Source organism: Falco biarmicus, chromosome 14 (assembly GCF_023638135.1).
Source record: "Falco biarmicus isolate bFalBia1 chromosome 14, bFalBia1.pri, whole genome shotgun sequence".
Classification (NCBI taxonomy): Eukaryota; Metazoa; Chordata; class Aves; order Falconiformes; family Falconidae; genus Falco; species Falco biarmicus.
In genome coordinates this window covers 17234438-17250297 of record NC_079301.1, presented here as the reverse complement: position 1 = coordinate 17250297, position 15860 = coordinate 17234438, and the positions used below count along the sequence as shown (strand labels likewise).

Below are 15860 nucleotides of genomic sequence, written 5' to 3'. Positions count from 1 at the left end.
CAATGGGATGTTCCACCTCTGTAATCCAAAAGGAGGGATCGAATTCGTCTGCTTACAGACCTAAAGATCAGTCTTCCTAACTTCAAAGCCATACACCAGGGACAGCAAGAGCTACCGGCTGTGCTCCTGCCTCTACGTGCTTCTGGCCATTCATGCTTGCCAAACGGAATAATTTCTCTGCTAGTGGGTCACTTTTCAAGCCGTGGGTCTGAGCTGTGGTGACTTTGCAAGACCTTTGTGTGACGGGAAGCCAGCCAGCACTCAGCCTGTGCGCAGAGCAGAGGGATGCTGCCCAATTTCCATGGGGAACCAGACCTCCAGGCACCCCAGAAGTGCTGCCTGCAGGTACACAGTGGTGTCAGAAGATGGAATGATGACTGACTGAGCACATTTTAGGACTTCTCAGTGCAGCCTGAGGTTCCCAGGTATCAGAAAGGGTGTCAGAGCAACACATCACCCATAGTAGCTGCTGGTAAAAGCTACTTTGTAGGGTCCAGTAACCCAAGGATATCAGGGCGTGTTGAGGGGCCAGGTCATGGGCACAATGTGTTTTTAACACGTTAGCTCACACTTACTTAAAACCAACAGCTGATACCTGACCAGCAACATGCTGCATTGAAGTCTTAACGTGTAGTAGCCGAGCAGCGCAAAAAGGCATTAAGGTGTTAAGAATGCAGCTGGCCTTGCCTGCTGTAGTTTGCCAAGGTTAAGCCCACGCATGCTTTCCCTGGCTGCCCACAGTTCCTTCTGAGACACTACTGCTGTGTGCAGATGCAGTAATTAAGGGTACATCTGCTCTGTCAGCTGCAGACATGCACGTGTTGCTTCTGCCTGTGCTCGGACACGGGTCAGCCGGAGCCCATCACCCTGTCTGCAGCTCTGTGCCAGCGCTGGGGTCCTGTCCCCCAACGTGGCCGGTGCCACCACGGCTCAGCAGCTGCCTGGGCAGGGGTCCTGCATCTGTCCGCGTGTGTGCAGGACAAGAGGCTGAGCCCCCTGCCTGGGCTTCCCCCGTGCAGAAGCCGAGGGCGAGGGGCAAAGGGCCAGCTTCTCCCGCGCGTGGCACCGTCAGGCTCTGCCACAGGCTAAGAGAATTGAGGAGAATTAGGAATCAAATTAAAGTCTTCCTCTCCGCTACGTTTCAGAGGGTGCATACGCCGTCTGTAGCCTTTCTGCTGCTGCCGAGAGGCCAGCGCCATGCCAGGCAGTTGGTTTGTTCAAGGCGGGGAGATGTGTAGGTGGTCCCGCTCCGACAGACTGCGGAGGCTGCCCGTGTTCGGGGGACTGCCTGTCCTTTATATCCCTGCTTCATTCCTTTACGCTATTTTACATACTGAAAGGTTTTTGTAAAGACCTTGTCTTTTTACCTGAGGAGTGCTTTTAAAGGCCGTAAGGTCTGGCTGCTCTTTCCACTCCCAAAGCATTTGTAGTTACAATTAAGATCTGTGTTAAACCTACTACCAATTAGCCTCAGCGCTGTGAAAAGCATCAGGCCCAGGGAGGGACTGCTTTCCCTGGCTGAACAGGGAAGGAAGAACAGCAGCCTGCTTTAAAAGGGAAAGAAGAACTAAAAGCCTACAGAGGAGAAAAGAGCACTGTCTGGTGCTGAGCAGCTGGTGGGTACAAAGCCCCGAGCATCGGCCCTGCGGGTGGGCGCAGAGGGAGGTGCTGCTGCTCAGCAGCCCCAGCCCCCGGCATGTCGCCAGCGGGGCATCACAGGGGGACACAGCACTTGCCTTGCTGGTTTGCTTCACTGGTTAGATTTCAATAGTGATTCAGTCTCCCAGTCTGAGAATGATTTACCTACTTCCCTCTTCTAAAAGGTTCAGGAAAAAAGCTTTACACTTTTCCTCTTTTTATGCCGTCAAAAATTTCGACTGTGTTTTAGGAATCTATCGTAGTTTAAAAAATAATAGGGCTTGAATTGGTAGGTTTCTCCTGGTAGGAAGAAGAATCTTTCAGCGCCATCAGTGTGAAATGGCAAAACTAAGGTTTTCTTCCACCTGAACTGGCATTTTTTGATTTATGAAAAATCAAACAAATCTCATTTTAATGTCAAATCTAATTATTATAATTATCAATTATTATTACTACCACCACTGTTTGAAAATTGCTAACAAACTACAAGGTCCTGTTGTGTACTCTCTAACACAATTCCTGGCTTCTCCTGTTGGAAGCAAAGCGGTTTGGGAATACCTGCTGGGCCAGAACTCCCTGCCTCCAGGGCTGCGTCCCCCACGCTGCCACAGAGCAAGCCCTTCTCTGTAACCACGTTCATTTGTACAGATTTTCCATTGCAAAGCCAGAAGGAAAGGTCCAAGAGGGCCAGCTGAGCCTGTCCTCACCTTTGGGGGGGTCCTAGGGCATGGCAGGCTTCCACACCCTCCAACCAGCCCTGACATGATGGGAGACAGGGGAGGGAGAACTTCTAATGGGAAGTATTTCAGTGTGTGTATCCCCAGTAACGTGCAACTCTTGGGACTGTCCCAGTTAACCGAGTTAATGCAGACCTCCAGCTAGTCTGGAAGCGGGATCAGGGCTGTGACACAGCACCCCTGCACCCGGAGCCCCTTCCCACCCCTCGCCACCCGGAGCCCTCCGACCCAGTGGTGTGGAGGCTGCAAGGACCCGGCTGCACGTTCTGTCCTGCCTCTACACCGCATCCCACAGGAGGCAAGTGCGACAGTAACAACGAACTGGCACACAGTATACATTAAGTACAGTTAATTAGGGGTTTGGCATTAAAATGACAAGCCATTCTCTTCCTGTGACTGTCCTAAGAGCTATTTCAGAAGAGTTGCATGCATGGGGCTATGCAAAAAAGGGCACAGTATTCAAAAAGCTTGGTAAGATCCCCCAGCAGCGCCAGGTGGTGGTGAGAAGCTCGCTGGGTCAGGAAACGCTGTGTTTGACAGATGATGGGTCACCGTTTATCACCTGAGAGAAATGCAGTCTGAAAGACTGTGTTTTCTGCCACAGTTCAGCTGCTGGGTACCTGGTACCAAACCCAATCAGGCCTCTTTTATCTCCCCACGCCTGTCTTCCATACATGCTAATAAAGGCATTTATAACCTAATCTCCCTCTTGTTTTCCCGAAATGGAATCCAGAGGAGCCAAAGATGATAGTCATTTTGCAGACAAGGCTCACAGGGGCATTAGGGGTAACGTACAGTTTTAGCTCCCTAATAGAGTTTTAAGCCCCTGAGACATAAAGGAAAATCAGCACGTAAATGAGGTGCTCGCTCCAAATAATTAGCACTTCCAGAGCACTTTTCAGCTTCAAAGGGCTGCGTGCACATCCTTGTGAGTGTGGTACACAGCCCTCTCTCGACAGATGGAGAAAGAGGCCAAGGGTATTTCATGATGTTTGCAGACAGGGCTGGGAAAGGGTCTGGAGGGCTGTTTTCCCTGCTTACAGAAAGCCAGGTGGATTTCTGCGTGGCTTGCTGGCTCAGAAGTTCAGCTTGGCAGGATGGGGAGCTAGCTCAGCAGCGCTGGGCTGTGAGCATTAACCTGGGTCTACAGTCAAACCTCACGGGATGCATCTGACCTTTGAATAATTGAGCACTGCAGCGAAGAGGCTTCAGTAACCGAGCTCGCAGTGAGGAGAGGAGCTGTTGGGGGTCAGGGAGGGAAACATTCCTCACTTTTTCATTAATGAGAAAACACAGATGAAAACTGTGCTTCGGAATACAAAGGATCAGAGTTTTTTTGCAAAGGAAAATGACAATGGCAGGGTGGGCTTGGGGTTGTTTTAAGGAATGGTCCATTGTGCCTGTGAGGCTGTTTTTTGGTGGTGTGGGAAGGTCACAAGCACGGTCAGGTCAAGGGGAAGCGGCTAGGGCTCAGTGTGATGCTAAGGAGGCAGAGCTGGGCTCGTCCCAGGGCGCTGTGGAAAAGGCAGCTGTAGCCAACCTGTTTATCATGGAATCACGGAGTGGTTTGGGCTGGAAGGGACCTTTAAAGGCCACCGAGCCCAACCCCTGCAATGTGCAGGGACATCTTCAACTAGATCAGGTTGCTCAGAGCCCTGTCCAACCTGGCCTTGGATGTTTCCAGGGATGGGGCATCCACCACCTTCTTGGCAACCTGTGCCAGTGTTTCACCACCCTCATTGTAAAAAACTTCTTACCTATATTAAGTGTAAATTTACCCTCTTGTAGTTTAAAACCATTACCCCGTCCTATCACAACAGGCCCTGCTAAAAACCCTGTTCCCCACCTTTCTTATAAGCCCCCTTTAAGTACTGGCAGGCTGCTCCGAGGTCTCCCGGGAGCCTTCTCCAGGCTGAACAACCCCAACTCTCCCAGCCCTTCCTCGCAGGAGAGGTGCTCCAGCCTCTGATCATTTCTGTGGCCCTTTATCCGGACGGATCTTGCATGGTATGGCAGCTACACTGGCCAATCCTACACAGCTCAAGTCCCAGAGGCAGCACCCCATATCACACCTTTCCTCCCCTGGTGCAGACGGTCCCTGTGCCCTGGCTGTTGGCAGTAATTTCAGTTTCTCTTTTCTCATGCCTTTTGCATATGGTATGATTATTTTTTTAAGGGAATAAACCATTCCACTGCTTGGTACTTGCAAATATATCAGAAGGATCCAATTACAGCTAATACTCTTGATATTTCTTGAACCACACACGGGGAAACTGAGGGTTTAGGTTTGCACTGCGGTGTAATTATGCTTGCAACTAAACTAAACCCTTGCTTCTGAGGTTTTCGAGGTACTTGTACTCTCCAAGAGGTAACACTGGTTTCCCATATCTGAGGCATGGGGAGTTCAGAAGATTTGCATAACGTCAAACCTCAGTGCAACAGGGAAATGAAGATACAACCTAGGGATCCAGGCCCCTGTTTAATGTCTCTAATCAGTAGATTCCCCTCCCTCCCCTTAACACAAGACTACAAACCCACTGTTGCTTATATAAAATATTTTGAAGTCGAATAGGCTACCAAGTATGTAATAAGCCAATCAGGACTGACTGCTCCAGAATGAATAAAATTCTGCAAATCTAGCAATTACCTTAAAAAGACTGATTCATTGGAAAAGAATTATCTCACCAAACATTTTGCAAGAATGATGTTATGTTATACCACAGAAATTCTGAGGTGACTTTTAGAAATTACACTCAGCCATGGAACAAAAGGAGGCAATTGAAATACTCACTTCTGCTCAGATATTTTTAATAAAGGAAAGCTTGTTAAAAATAAACTGTAAAGAAGATTTGGGCGGAATCACAAATCATCTCATTAGCATTTGGGGGAAAAAAAGCAATGATGAAATATCAGCTTGTAAATTCTTTTCTGCAAAGCCAATTTTCTCCCCCTTCCATCTGGTTTATCTGTATTCCAAAATTCTCATTTTCAAAGAAGTTTCTAAAATGGCAATTCCAGACTGTTTTTGTTCTTACCAAACAAAGCAATGTACACCCAATATAGAAATATAAGGAGGAATGCAATCGATTAAGACTTTTTTTTTTTGGTTTGACAGTTGATTTTTAAAGCCAAACCCAGGGTTTAAAAAGAAAGAAAGATGTCCGTGATTTCACACCTGCATTGCTTCTTACCCTGAAAAGCAACCATGGGGCTAACCGAGCCTTTAGCCTCTGCTCAAACAAAAGTGGCATCAGTGATCCGATGAGGGCCAGCATCATAGGATCAGACCTTTAATGGGAGGGGCACCCTCCCAGCGCTTACAAGACTGACAGAGAAAAAGGAGACATGGCAAATGCAGAAGCAGCATATGAAGGGCAAATTGGAAATTCTGCTGTAGACAAGAATTTGCAATTTGCCCAGTGCCACTTCGGAACTCTGATTTGGAGAACAACAGCAAGCAGTAAAAAAGTCACACTTTCCTGCAATGAAACGATTAGAAAAGCAGACTATAAAAATGGCACTACAAAGAAATATCTAGAATTTTAAAGGTGGTATTCAAACAGATGATCTTTATTTTGCAGTTTATTAACTTTGAGCATAACTTTTTAATGAAGAACATTAAAATGAAGGTTAAGAGAAACTTACCCCATAGACCAGTTCACCCACCATGCCATTCCATATCTTAGTCTCAGGGTCCCTAGCTCCATATTTCCCATCTCCAACAATTGACAGTTTGTATTTTATTCCAACATGTTTTGCTATTTCAGAAGCTAAGTCTACACAATATCCTTCATATCTCTCATTCCCTTCTAGTTGTTCATGGTTTTTCTTATACATTACATATGGTGATTCCTTTGAAACAAAAGTAAAGATCAAAAGTCTATGAATGTAAAATACAGCTTTAAAACATACAAAACGAGAGCTGTTACTATCCTTTATATTACTGGCAAGTATTTACAATATCTCCTGCTTTGGTACAGAAATTAGAAAGACAGACTTCTGCAATTTAAAAATCCTTGGCTGATCCTACAGACAACAGGACTATTCCACTTAACAAAGTTACACTTTTCTTTGCAGAATTAGGCCTGATGAGACAGTCAAATAGCATCACCGTAGTAATAATTCAGGTTTTAGCGTTCAAAGAACTGACATACCCAACACCTGTACCATCAAAACAATTTCCTAAGGCCCCAGTGGCCTAGAATGGGGCTCTGATGGAGATATTTTCAAAGCAGCCCAAGGGAAGCTAGGCTAAAATCCTCAGTAGCAATTTTTGTCACTAAATTCCCTCAGCTTTCTTAGAAAATTCTAGCTGAAACGCTGATTATATCTCGCTAAATCCATAGGAGTATAAAATACAATGCTTCAGGAACATAAAATTGGCTCATGCTTAGTAGAATTGCAACAGGCATAAAAGTCACAAACAATGCTGTACAGAACACATCTGCCAGAGGCATTGGGGCTGACCCAGGTGCTGCTGTTTATGAGAAAGAGGAAGAGCTTTACTCCTTTGGAATTGCACAGGTGTAGGTCGCTTTTCACCCAGTGCTAGAGCAGTTCCAGTTCTCTACAGGCTCCACTGTGCCACCCTTACTCAGTCCACAGGGGTTGAGTTTACAGGAGCTGTACCTGAGTGAGGGGTGCAAGATTTGACCCTACAGCAGGAAGGCCAGATCCTGCAGTCATTTACATACATGCATAATAACTTCAGTTCTGTGAGGCATTTGATTGAGTTCAAGTGTTTGAGAAGCAGCAAAGTGCAATGTCAAGCTCAGCGAGCTCCTCCTGTGAGTAAACTTACTGATACACATAGGAGTTTGCAGGGTCAAAGATGCCGAACTTCTCAGCCACTTGAAGTCACATCGCATTCAACATCTGCCTCCTGGCGAGGTGTCTAACACACCTTAGGAGCCATGTGTCTTTTTTCCTAAACACAAACACACTAAGAACATAAAACTTACCAAGATGGTAGTGACTACTATAGTTCTGTTCTCCACAGATGAAGTGTCATTAGAGGGAAGCTGATCTAAAGCTGGCACAAATCTTTCATATTCGTTCCAATAACCAGCCTATAAAAATAGAGATTGTTACCTCATTACATATGTTCACAAGGCTGTGGTGCACGCACTTGTCACATGAGCTGTCAAAATATAAGGCTTTGCAACCCTTATTCATGCAACATTTTTGCCATTAAAGGACTACATTACCTTTTATTTAATTTCCTTAAAGAAACAATGTTCTCAAGCCCACATGCAAATAAATACAAGCCAAATCCAAGTGAAAATACATACGAAGTTCTCTCTAAATCCACATCATCACGGTGCCTGTGGAAAAAAATCCTATGTATCCACAGCATAATAATATACTGTAAACTAGGAATAAACTGCACAGCACTCTGAGTAAAATTCTTTGATTTTGTGATTTTTGTCTGTATTCTGCTGCGGTTCGGCCAGCGAAGGCAGTCCCTGCAGAGGCGCCCGAGCTAGCTTTAGAGAGGGTGCACAGACATCGCTAGCAATGCCAGCACAGCAGCACTACCCTCAGCGTGGGGTACAAAACCCACGAGGGGACTATCTGTCGGCTGCCTTGCGCTGACCTTCGTGGTGCGGTCGCTACATTGCTATGCTACTACACTCCTTTTTGCATTTCTGCACAACACAGAAGTAATGCTTTTGCCTGCTCTGTAAACCTAAGCTGAATGGCTGGGACAGGACCAGAGGTATTTTGTTATCTAATATGTGCAGAGGAGTTTATGGAGTCTCAGCAGTGACCAAGCAGGTCAGGTACCTATAGCCAGGTGACATCAGGCGGATTTATGTGCCTCGGCCACAAAGATTCTTCTCTTGATACTCCTGAGAACCCATCTACCTAATGATTTTTGAAAATCTGCCCTGAATTTCTTTTATAACAGGGACCTAAGCAACTATCCCACTAGGATCTATCCTTTATTTAGGAGACAATAGAATGCGAGTAGCAAATCCTAATTAAACCCAAACTTATTTTCTGTTAATTTCTGAAGGTTTCTGAAATACACAGGCTCCAGCTTCACCACAGCTCCAAGGCCTGTTACGAAGAGGAAGGGAAAGATGGAGGGGAGTTTAGGGGATAGGGCTGAGCACAGGACCATGACAGCAGGTATTATGCTTGGCAGTGGAAAAGCTCCAGAAGGATTTTAAGAGAAGAAGCGGGGTCTGAAGCTGACATGGAAACCAATGCAGATATCAAGCAGGGTGAGTTGTTTGGTCCAGGAACAGAATAGAATGAGGTTCCTGGGACAGGGAAGACTGCAAGAAGGTGGGGTTTCCTCAGGGTCCTGTTATTACAGTGTCTGTGTGGTATTTTTGAGTTTCATTAGTTTGTGAACTATTCGTGAAATATATTCAATAGTTGTGAAGATGTGAAATGTGGATGCATATCTTGAAACTCACCTTCCGTGATCCACTGGCTTTCATTTCATACACATCAATTGTGTAATTTGTTCTCCGCCCATAGGTGTCGAACTGGATGTTCCCTGTCATTCCTTGAACTTGCACCTTAAGGGAATAAACAGAAAAAAACCCATTTTAATAAAAGATTTTCTTTTATTTAATAAAAAATTTTTTTCCTCTCTGTTACATTTTGCAGGAATCCACTAGTTCTAGTACAATTTTTATCTGTATGAGACTTGTAGCGCTTTTGACATGGCCAGTTATATTCTCGGTAATGGAACCAACCCCAGCTCTCTCAGTTTCAGCTGTACGTATTCTGTTAGTTAGTACTCAACTGGTGACTCACTACCGCAGAGTGAGCTGCGTTTAAGTATAGGTGAAATTCACCCTGCACATATGTTAAATGTAAGAAAGACTGATTCTGCCATGCTTAGTCACACTGGGTTCACTGATACAGCATGGAGTATCCGTGAAGCACATGCAACAATTCAGTGCCATTAAACCCCTCACAATATGGTACTTAGTGATTTGCAATATGGACCAGAATCCCGTATTAATGCTCCTTCTGGGAAGGGCTTTATTTTAAGATCAGTCCCAGTGTAGGAGAAAGGAATGAATGTCTTCTCTGAATGAGCAGAGACAATTGTCTCTACTGCTTATGGAGTTCTGGTCTCCATCTGGATGGATGGGTGTATAGACATTATCATTACCTACTCACATGAATCATCTTAAGGGGAAGTATAAAGTACTTTGTTTCAAAGAAAAAAAATATCTTTCTTATTTCCCTGTATTAAAGGGTGAGATATTTCCATTTATCACTTATCAACGCTGACAAGCTGTCATCTCAGGCAGAAGGGGTAACAGTCTGAAACTTCCGCAGGGGTAAATCAGCTTTATTATTTAGCGAAATGCTGTAGAAGATACAGGAAGAGGTGATGGAAGATTAGTCAAAGGGAAGCTGCTCAGGGCTGATGACTGATATGCTATTTATGGTTTACAGATGGTGCAGTCAAACTTGTTATGGCAGACAAGGCCACATAAACCAGCCAGAATTCCTTGGACCCCAAATTATCCAGTGAGTCAAATTCAGGCTGACATATAAGGAGTGCGATTTTTTTTATGAGTAAGTGGATTTGAACCTTTCTTAAAAGGGCTCGTATCATTTCAGGGATCTGGAAGAACATGTGAGTTACTCCTGTCTCCAGAAAGCTGGAGAGGTGAACGGGACTTTGAAAGCAAATTTGCCCCTAAGATGTCTTACCAACTGTGGACCGAGTAAACATATTTGTAGGGTAGCTGACACATAACTCGCAGCCAGATGTGAGCGGCTGCGCCTGCTTTTGGCACTTGCTGGAAGCTGTCTGGCTACCTTAGCACAGCAGTGACTGCGTGTCTCAGCAGAGCTTGTTAGGTCGGCTTCATCCTGATGCGTATTGAGACGTGAGCATTGTGCACTTGACATCTTTTGACTTCAAATTTAATTTGTTTCTATCTTTGGTGGGAAAACTCAGCAGTTTGCAAAACCTGGCTGCACTGAGGCAGGCAGACTCACCAGGACTCAGAATGCTTCTGGTAGCGTGCGGAGGCAATCGCAAATGGAGTGACAGTGCCCAGATCTGTTCAGGTAAACTGCCTGCCACTGATCTGATGTCTTAGAATCAGCTTTAGAAACACAGACATGCACAGTTTTCAAGGCTGTAGGGAAGCAGCCTCAGGGAATGCCTATTTTCCTCTTGCCAGCAGGACAACTAGAGCGTAGCACTGAACCTTCTGCTGGCATAAGGTATTTCAAGGATGTCTTGAAAAAATATTCTCATCTGAGTTGCTGCTACAGAGCGGAGAGGAAACATTGTGGAATCAGAGTTTTTTTCCTGAAGCAACGATTCAAGATCACTGCTTGAGTAGAGGGAGAGAGTGTGATGGATAGGATGGGGTCTGGAAGGCAGTGTGGGATCATCTTGGGTAGCACTTGTTGGAGGTGTATATAAACCTCACTTAGATGATTTTGAATAGCTAAAACAATAGAAGGCAACGAGCTGAAAGTCAGACTTCTGCATTTTTTGCTAATCCTAAGTTCGGCTTTGTATATTCAATGAGTTACGTTTTTAAAATAAGGGAGTGTCCTGTAGCAGTGCTGGTTCTGCTGACATGAATACCTCACCTCTCATTCATAGGACTTTTCTGGTTTGCTTGTAATAAAGTTCAAATGGACAGTACAAATTCTTTAACTACTGTGAAGGCTGAATTTAATCAACTTCTCTTCTAAAATGTGTAATGGTACATTAGTGAACATGCAGTTAGGGCATTTGTTAGGAAGTGACATCATGCATAAAAAGAGCTCTGGCAATGTGAGACTGAACCATCTTAAGAGTGATATAATCTGATTATAACCTTCTATAATCATTATGACTTTCTGCTATAATCCTTCCAATTTAGTAATTGAGAAAAAGCAGTAATTAAGCTAAGTGTATGAAGGCTGACCTAGGATTTGTTTATACCTAACATGGGCTTAATTCTGATCTCACTCACTCCAGTTCTACGCTTGCATTAATAGAATCTGTTCTAACAGGTTTGTTTCAGAGTTATTTGAGCCAGATCAAAAGCAGACCATAGAATCATAGAATGGTTTGGGTTGGATGGGACCTTAAAGATCATCTAGCTCCAACCCTGCCATGGACAGGGACACATATTCTTCTTGTCTTTTATAGCTACCAAAATGTTATCAAATGTTTCCTGTTGTCACTTGCTTTAACACACACAGCAGTCTTAAAAAGAGTTAAAATAAACAAAATTAGCAATATAAGTGAGGTAGGATGCCATGCACTAAGCAGTGTTAGGGATAAAGAACAGGCCACGCAGAAGGTAATTAGGCTGAGTGCAAAGTTACACCAGGAATCAGAACTAGTTTGAGGCTAAACTGTGTCAAGGTTCAGGCTGGTGCTGAAAGCCAGCAGTATTGCTATGAATGACAACATTTTTTTCACTGCTTTAAGCCAACCTGAGTCACTTTTTACTGGCAAACTATCAAAACGGCATACATGTGTTTAAGTTCATAAACACACATATCCCTGCAAGATTCACAATACACATGCTGAGGACCCAGTCTAGGTCTGTTGGCCACATTTTCAGCCTTAGCCTGACTTTAGAAACCCCCAATCTATGTTTGTTTGGAAAACGGCTCACGCTCACTCTCATGGGAAGCTTGGGTGTTACGGGGGAGTCGGACTGTAGGTGCTTTGGTGTAGACAATCAGGCAGCTGCTGCACCGATGCCACTGGGATGCAATTTTGGCCAAAGTTTTGAGAGCTGATTTGCTATGCCTTGCCCTCTGTTGAATATAATTTAGCCATCCTTTGGAGTTCATCATTAAATTTGTTTTTTTCTTTTATTTTCCTGAGGAGCTGCAGCTGTTTGTGCGGGTACAGAAACTGTGGACATGGAGTGGGAGGCAAGTTCAGTCTTGGCAGAATTGCTGCTGTTGTGGAATATATACATTCATTAGCTGGTATGTTTGCCCTTACCATTTTCAGTGCTCTTTCTATATCGATTCCTTGGCTCCATGGTACTGCGGGGTTAGCCAGGCAGTCTCCAGCACTACCTCTCCTGGAGACATCCACACGCTGTCTTCGCAGGTAACGGAAAGCTTCTGCTATGACTAGGACTGCATCATGGGTCAGTGCAGACGTATACTAAAATTGATGCAAATAAAATACGGTGACAAATTGCAATCTTAAAATTGCCTCGGGTTTATCAGGTCTAGTCCTCTTTGTTAAAATGCGCTTGGAAGAATCGTGCTGGCAAGCCCTTTTGCTTGCTCTCTGTCTTGCCTCAGGTGCTTTATGTAGTTTAACAATTCCATCTATTCCAATTAACAAATTAAAAATACTTTCATTTTGTATAGCATATAGCAGCAAAACAAAAAAACCCACACAGTTTTGCATTGCATAAAGTATTTAAATGAAAGCTTGCTTATCTAAATAAGGTCACTACAGAAGTCTGCAATTCCATGCTGACCCATACTGCTACCGATAGCAAAGAAGAGCTCATAGCTGGTTTTCGCTTGGAGTATTGTTTTTCTTTTTAACAAGATTGTCAAGACAGTTTTGAATTCAAGTTAACATAAATGATTTCTGTTTGGACCACAATCCTGACTGGGTAGCATCTGTGGCAAGAAGCAGATCAGATTGCTTTTCTTAGAAGACAACTATATAAGCAAGTAATCACAAAATACACTTCAGGCATTACATCTCCTTGGTAATTCCCCATCTGCCTTCTCTTACTCCTTACTTACTTACTTACAGGTAAATCTGAGCAGGGTGATAAGCTTTGTATAGCAGCAACGCTTCAACAAAACCCCCAGACTCCTTAACTACTTGCTCCTGTTGCTGTCAGCTTTGTCCACTGCTTGTCCTATGTATCTGGTGAGACATCCCCCAATGCTACAGATTTAGAATCACCTACGAAATGTCATGGATGTTTTTTTTCCACATTTTTTCCACATTTATGTGTTTGTCTGAAAGTTCTTCCCTCCCAGAGTGGCCCAGGTGTAGGAGATCCTGGTTTTCAGCAGCATCACAGCACACCTACAAGTCAAGGGTGTGTGTAGAGGACACCACCTCAACACATACGTACTGGGAGCAACTGAATATGCTCAGTGTGTAAGACTAGCTGTCAAACCCTTTGTAACTGACCCTTCGTATTTCCCCAGTGACTGTAAGGGAATGAAGAGAAGCAAAAAAGAACGTAAGGGGTGCCTGCCCTTCTTTTGGATGTCTGTGTGAGACTGGAGCGCTCCTGGCTCCCGACGAGCCTTATGCTGCTTAGTGCCAGAAGACACGCTGCCCATGCGTGGCTTCGAAGGGTGGAAATCCAGGCGTCAGCTGCACATTCAGCTACTCTGTCTGGGTAAGACTTAACAAATTCAGAAGTTAATTCTATCCTATAGGGCAGGATAGGACAATAGGTGATCTTTATTTCTTAAAAAGGTGTATTATCTTATGGCAAGCTCTTCAGTTTGATATAAAGCCTTAGGGAATCTGCACAGAACGAGGCGTGTCTGCATGTGCAGACCAAGAGATTCATATCTGATAAAAAAAAGTGCAAAGGTAGGATTGTGAAGAAGGTTATACAGCAGTCATTCTACTGAGTTTTAAACAACAGCAGTTTATAAATGCTTACCAGGTGTGTGTGGGTGGTTCCTGCTCTGCCTGCATCTCGGAATAAGCGCTGTTTTGATCCTGCCCACCTTTACCTCTTCCTGCGATGCTTTGCAATGATCACCCTCTCCTCTTTTAGTAAGTTAACAAAGATTACATGTCACATTCCACACAACAATATAGAACCAGATAGTAATTTTAAGGTATTTGTTCTTGTATTAAAAAGATCTTGTAATAGCTGTCCAATCTAGTGCTACACAAAACTTACACGCTGATAATTTTTTCAGTAGACTGCGTCAATTGTCAGTAACCTTAATGCAGTCCCTTCCAAGTCATGCCAAGAGAGCTATCTAATTTTCTACTTTATTTGAATTCTACTTATAAATGCATGAGCATGCAAAGAGAAAAAAGAGAGAGAGAAGGGAATGGCTGATAAAATACAGAATAAATTAAACATCAGGGCTTTAATCTCTAGGCAATTTTATTTCCTAATCAAAAATATTGTACATCAATTTTTAAGTATGCTTTTTGTCCGATTGACAAATACTGTGCACATTTCTATAATGAGCAGTACATTTGTGGAAAGGTAATGTAATCTTTGTGTTTGTACCATATACTTAAGATTCTTTTTTAAGGATGGAGAATCATTTTTCCCTCAAGGTAAATTGCTTTCAAGTGGAATAAAATCTTCTCAGGTTAACTTTATATATTTCAGAGCTTTTAAGATTAGTGCAATACTTACCATCACTTCTGCATCACTGCTAGGAAGCTTTAGAAAGCCCGTCTTGGTCCTAACCAACAAGGAGCACTACGCTAACCTGAGTTTTGTGGTCCTCTGCTTGCCTTTCTCTGCTTCCTCTGAAATGCCAGCGAGGATGCGGGATGGGATTAAGATAGTTTTAAAACTATCCCATGAAATCATGTGATCCCAGAGATGGAGAACTATGTCCCTGAACGGCATTGGCCACCTCAGAGCAGAACATCATAACTGGTTCCCGTTCTGGCTGTAGCCCCCCACAGTATGCCCCCATCCATTGGACTGGACTAGATTTTCCCTTCCTAGCTAGTGTTTTATGCTTCCCCAAATTGTGTCTTACTAAGATCAACACATTACTCCTGTTTATTAGCATAATTTTGAATTCCAATTCTGTTCATCAGTTTGTATGTGTCCCTCCCAAATCAAGGAGGAAAGACATGAACTGTCTTATCATGGCTGTGGTTCTTGGACAGGTTTGGCTTCCCTGAGACAGTCAGTGTACATGATGTGGAGGACTGAACTCCCGGGAGGGACAGAATTTAAGGTCCTCTCATCCACCACCAGTCCCAGGTTTTATTCATCTATGCATATTGATGAAAAAGAACAGGCTTCACCAAAAGAGGAAGGAACATAATAGAGGAGTATCAATAACATGCAGTGGTCCTAGAAGATTTTATGACTTCCATCATCAGACAGAGTACCTTTGATGCACTCCTCAACTGGACAGTGAATAGCATCCCCCTCTACTCTAGAGACGCTGAAGCAGAAAAAAACCTGGGGGAGATATTAACAGGTTGCGAGTCTCCCAGTAACAGTAGCCTTTAGTTCAGCCAACCTATGGCCTGACATTTTAATTCAAAAAAATTTCGAAAGTTTTATTGATTGCAGATATAATATCCAGAACATTTAAGTAAAGGACAGGGATGCAAAGCACAGGGTTAGATTATGAGGGCAACTGTCAGCAACGACTAGGAGGTAGCAGTGGCTCCTCAGTGAATCCAGAGCTACTTTATTTTGCATGTGAAATTCTCTATTAGCATTAGAAAGGACTGGTAACACACAGTTCGCAACTAAAAACTAACCAAACTAGCCTCCTCAACCACCCCAAGACTAACTCAAAGAGATGAAGTTTAAGTTTTTACAT

The 15860-nt window shown here is 43.9% G+C and overlaps 1 protein-coding gene across 5 annotated transcripts in view; it reads right to left on the bottom strand.

The window, feature by feature from the left end:
• The window catches only part of GRIA3 (glutamate ionotropic receptor AMPA type subunit 3), a 152956-nt gene that overhangs the window by 47831 nt on the left and 89265 nt on the right, over window positions 1-15860 (bottom strand). For 4 of the 5 annotated variants that reach the window (XR_008825478.1, XM_056359721.1, XM_056359719.1 and 1 more), the window contains exons 7-10: window positions 12325-12492; window positions 8804-8908; window positions 7337-7444; window positions 6021-6227 (exon numbers count right to left, since the gene is read on the bottom strand). Coding sequence is in view for 4 of the 5 variants with exons in the window: in XM_056359721.1 (XP_056215696.1) it covers window positions 6021-6227; window positions 7337-7444; window positions 8804-8908; window positions 12325-12492 (588 nt within the window). In the remaining variant the exon portion in view is untranslated. The remainder of the gene's footprint in view (window positions 1-6020; window positions 6228-7336; window positions 7445-8803; window positions 8909-12324; window positions 12493-15860) is intronic. The other variant, XM_056359722.1, reaches the window with a different exon arrangement.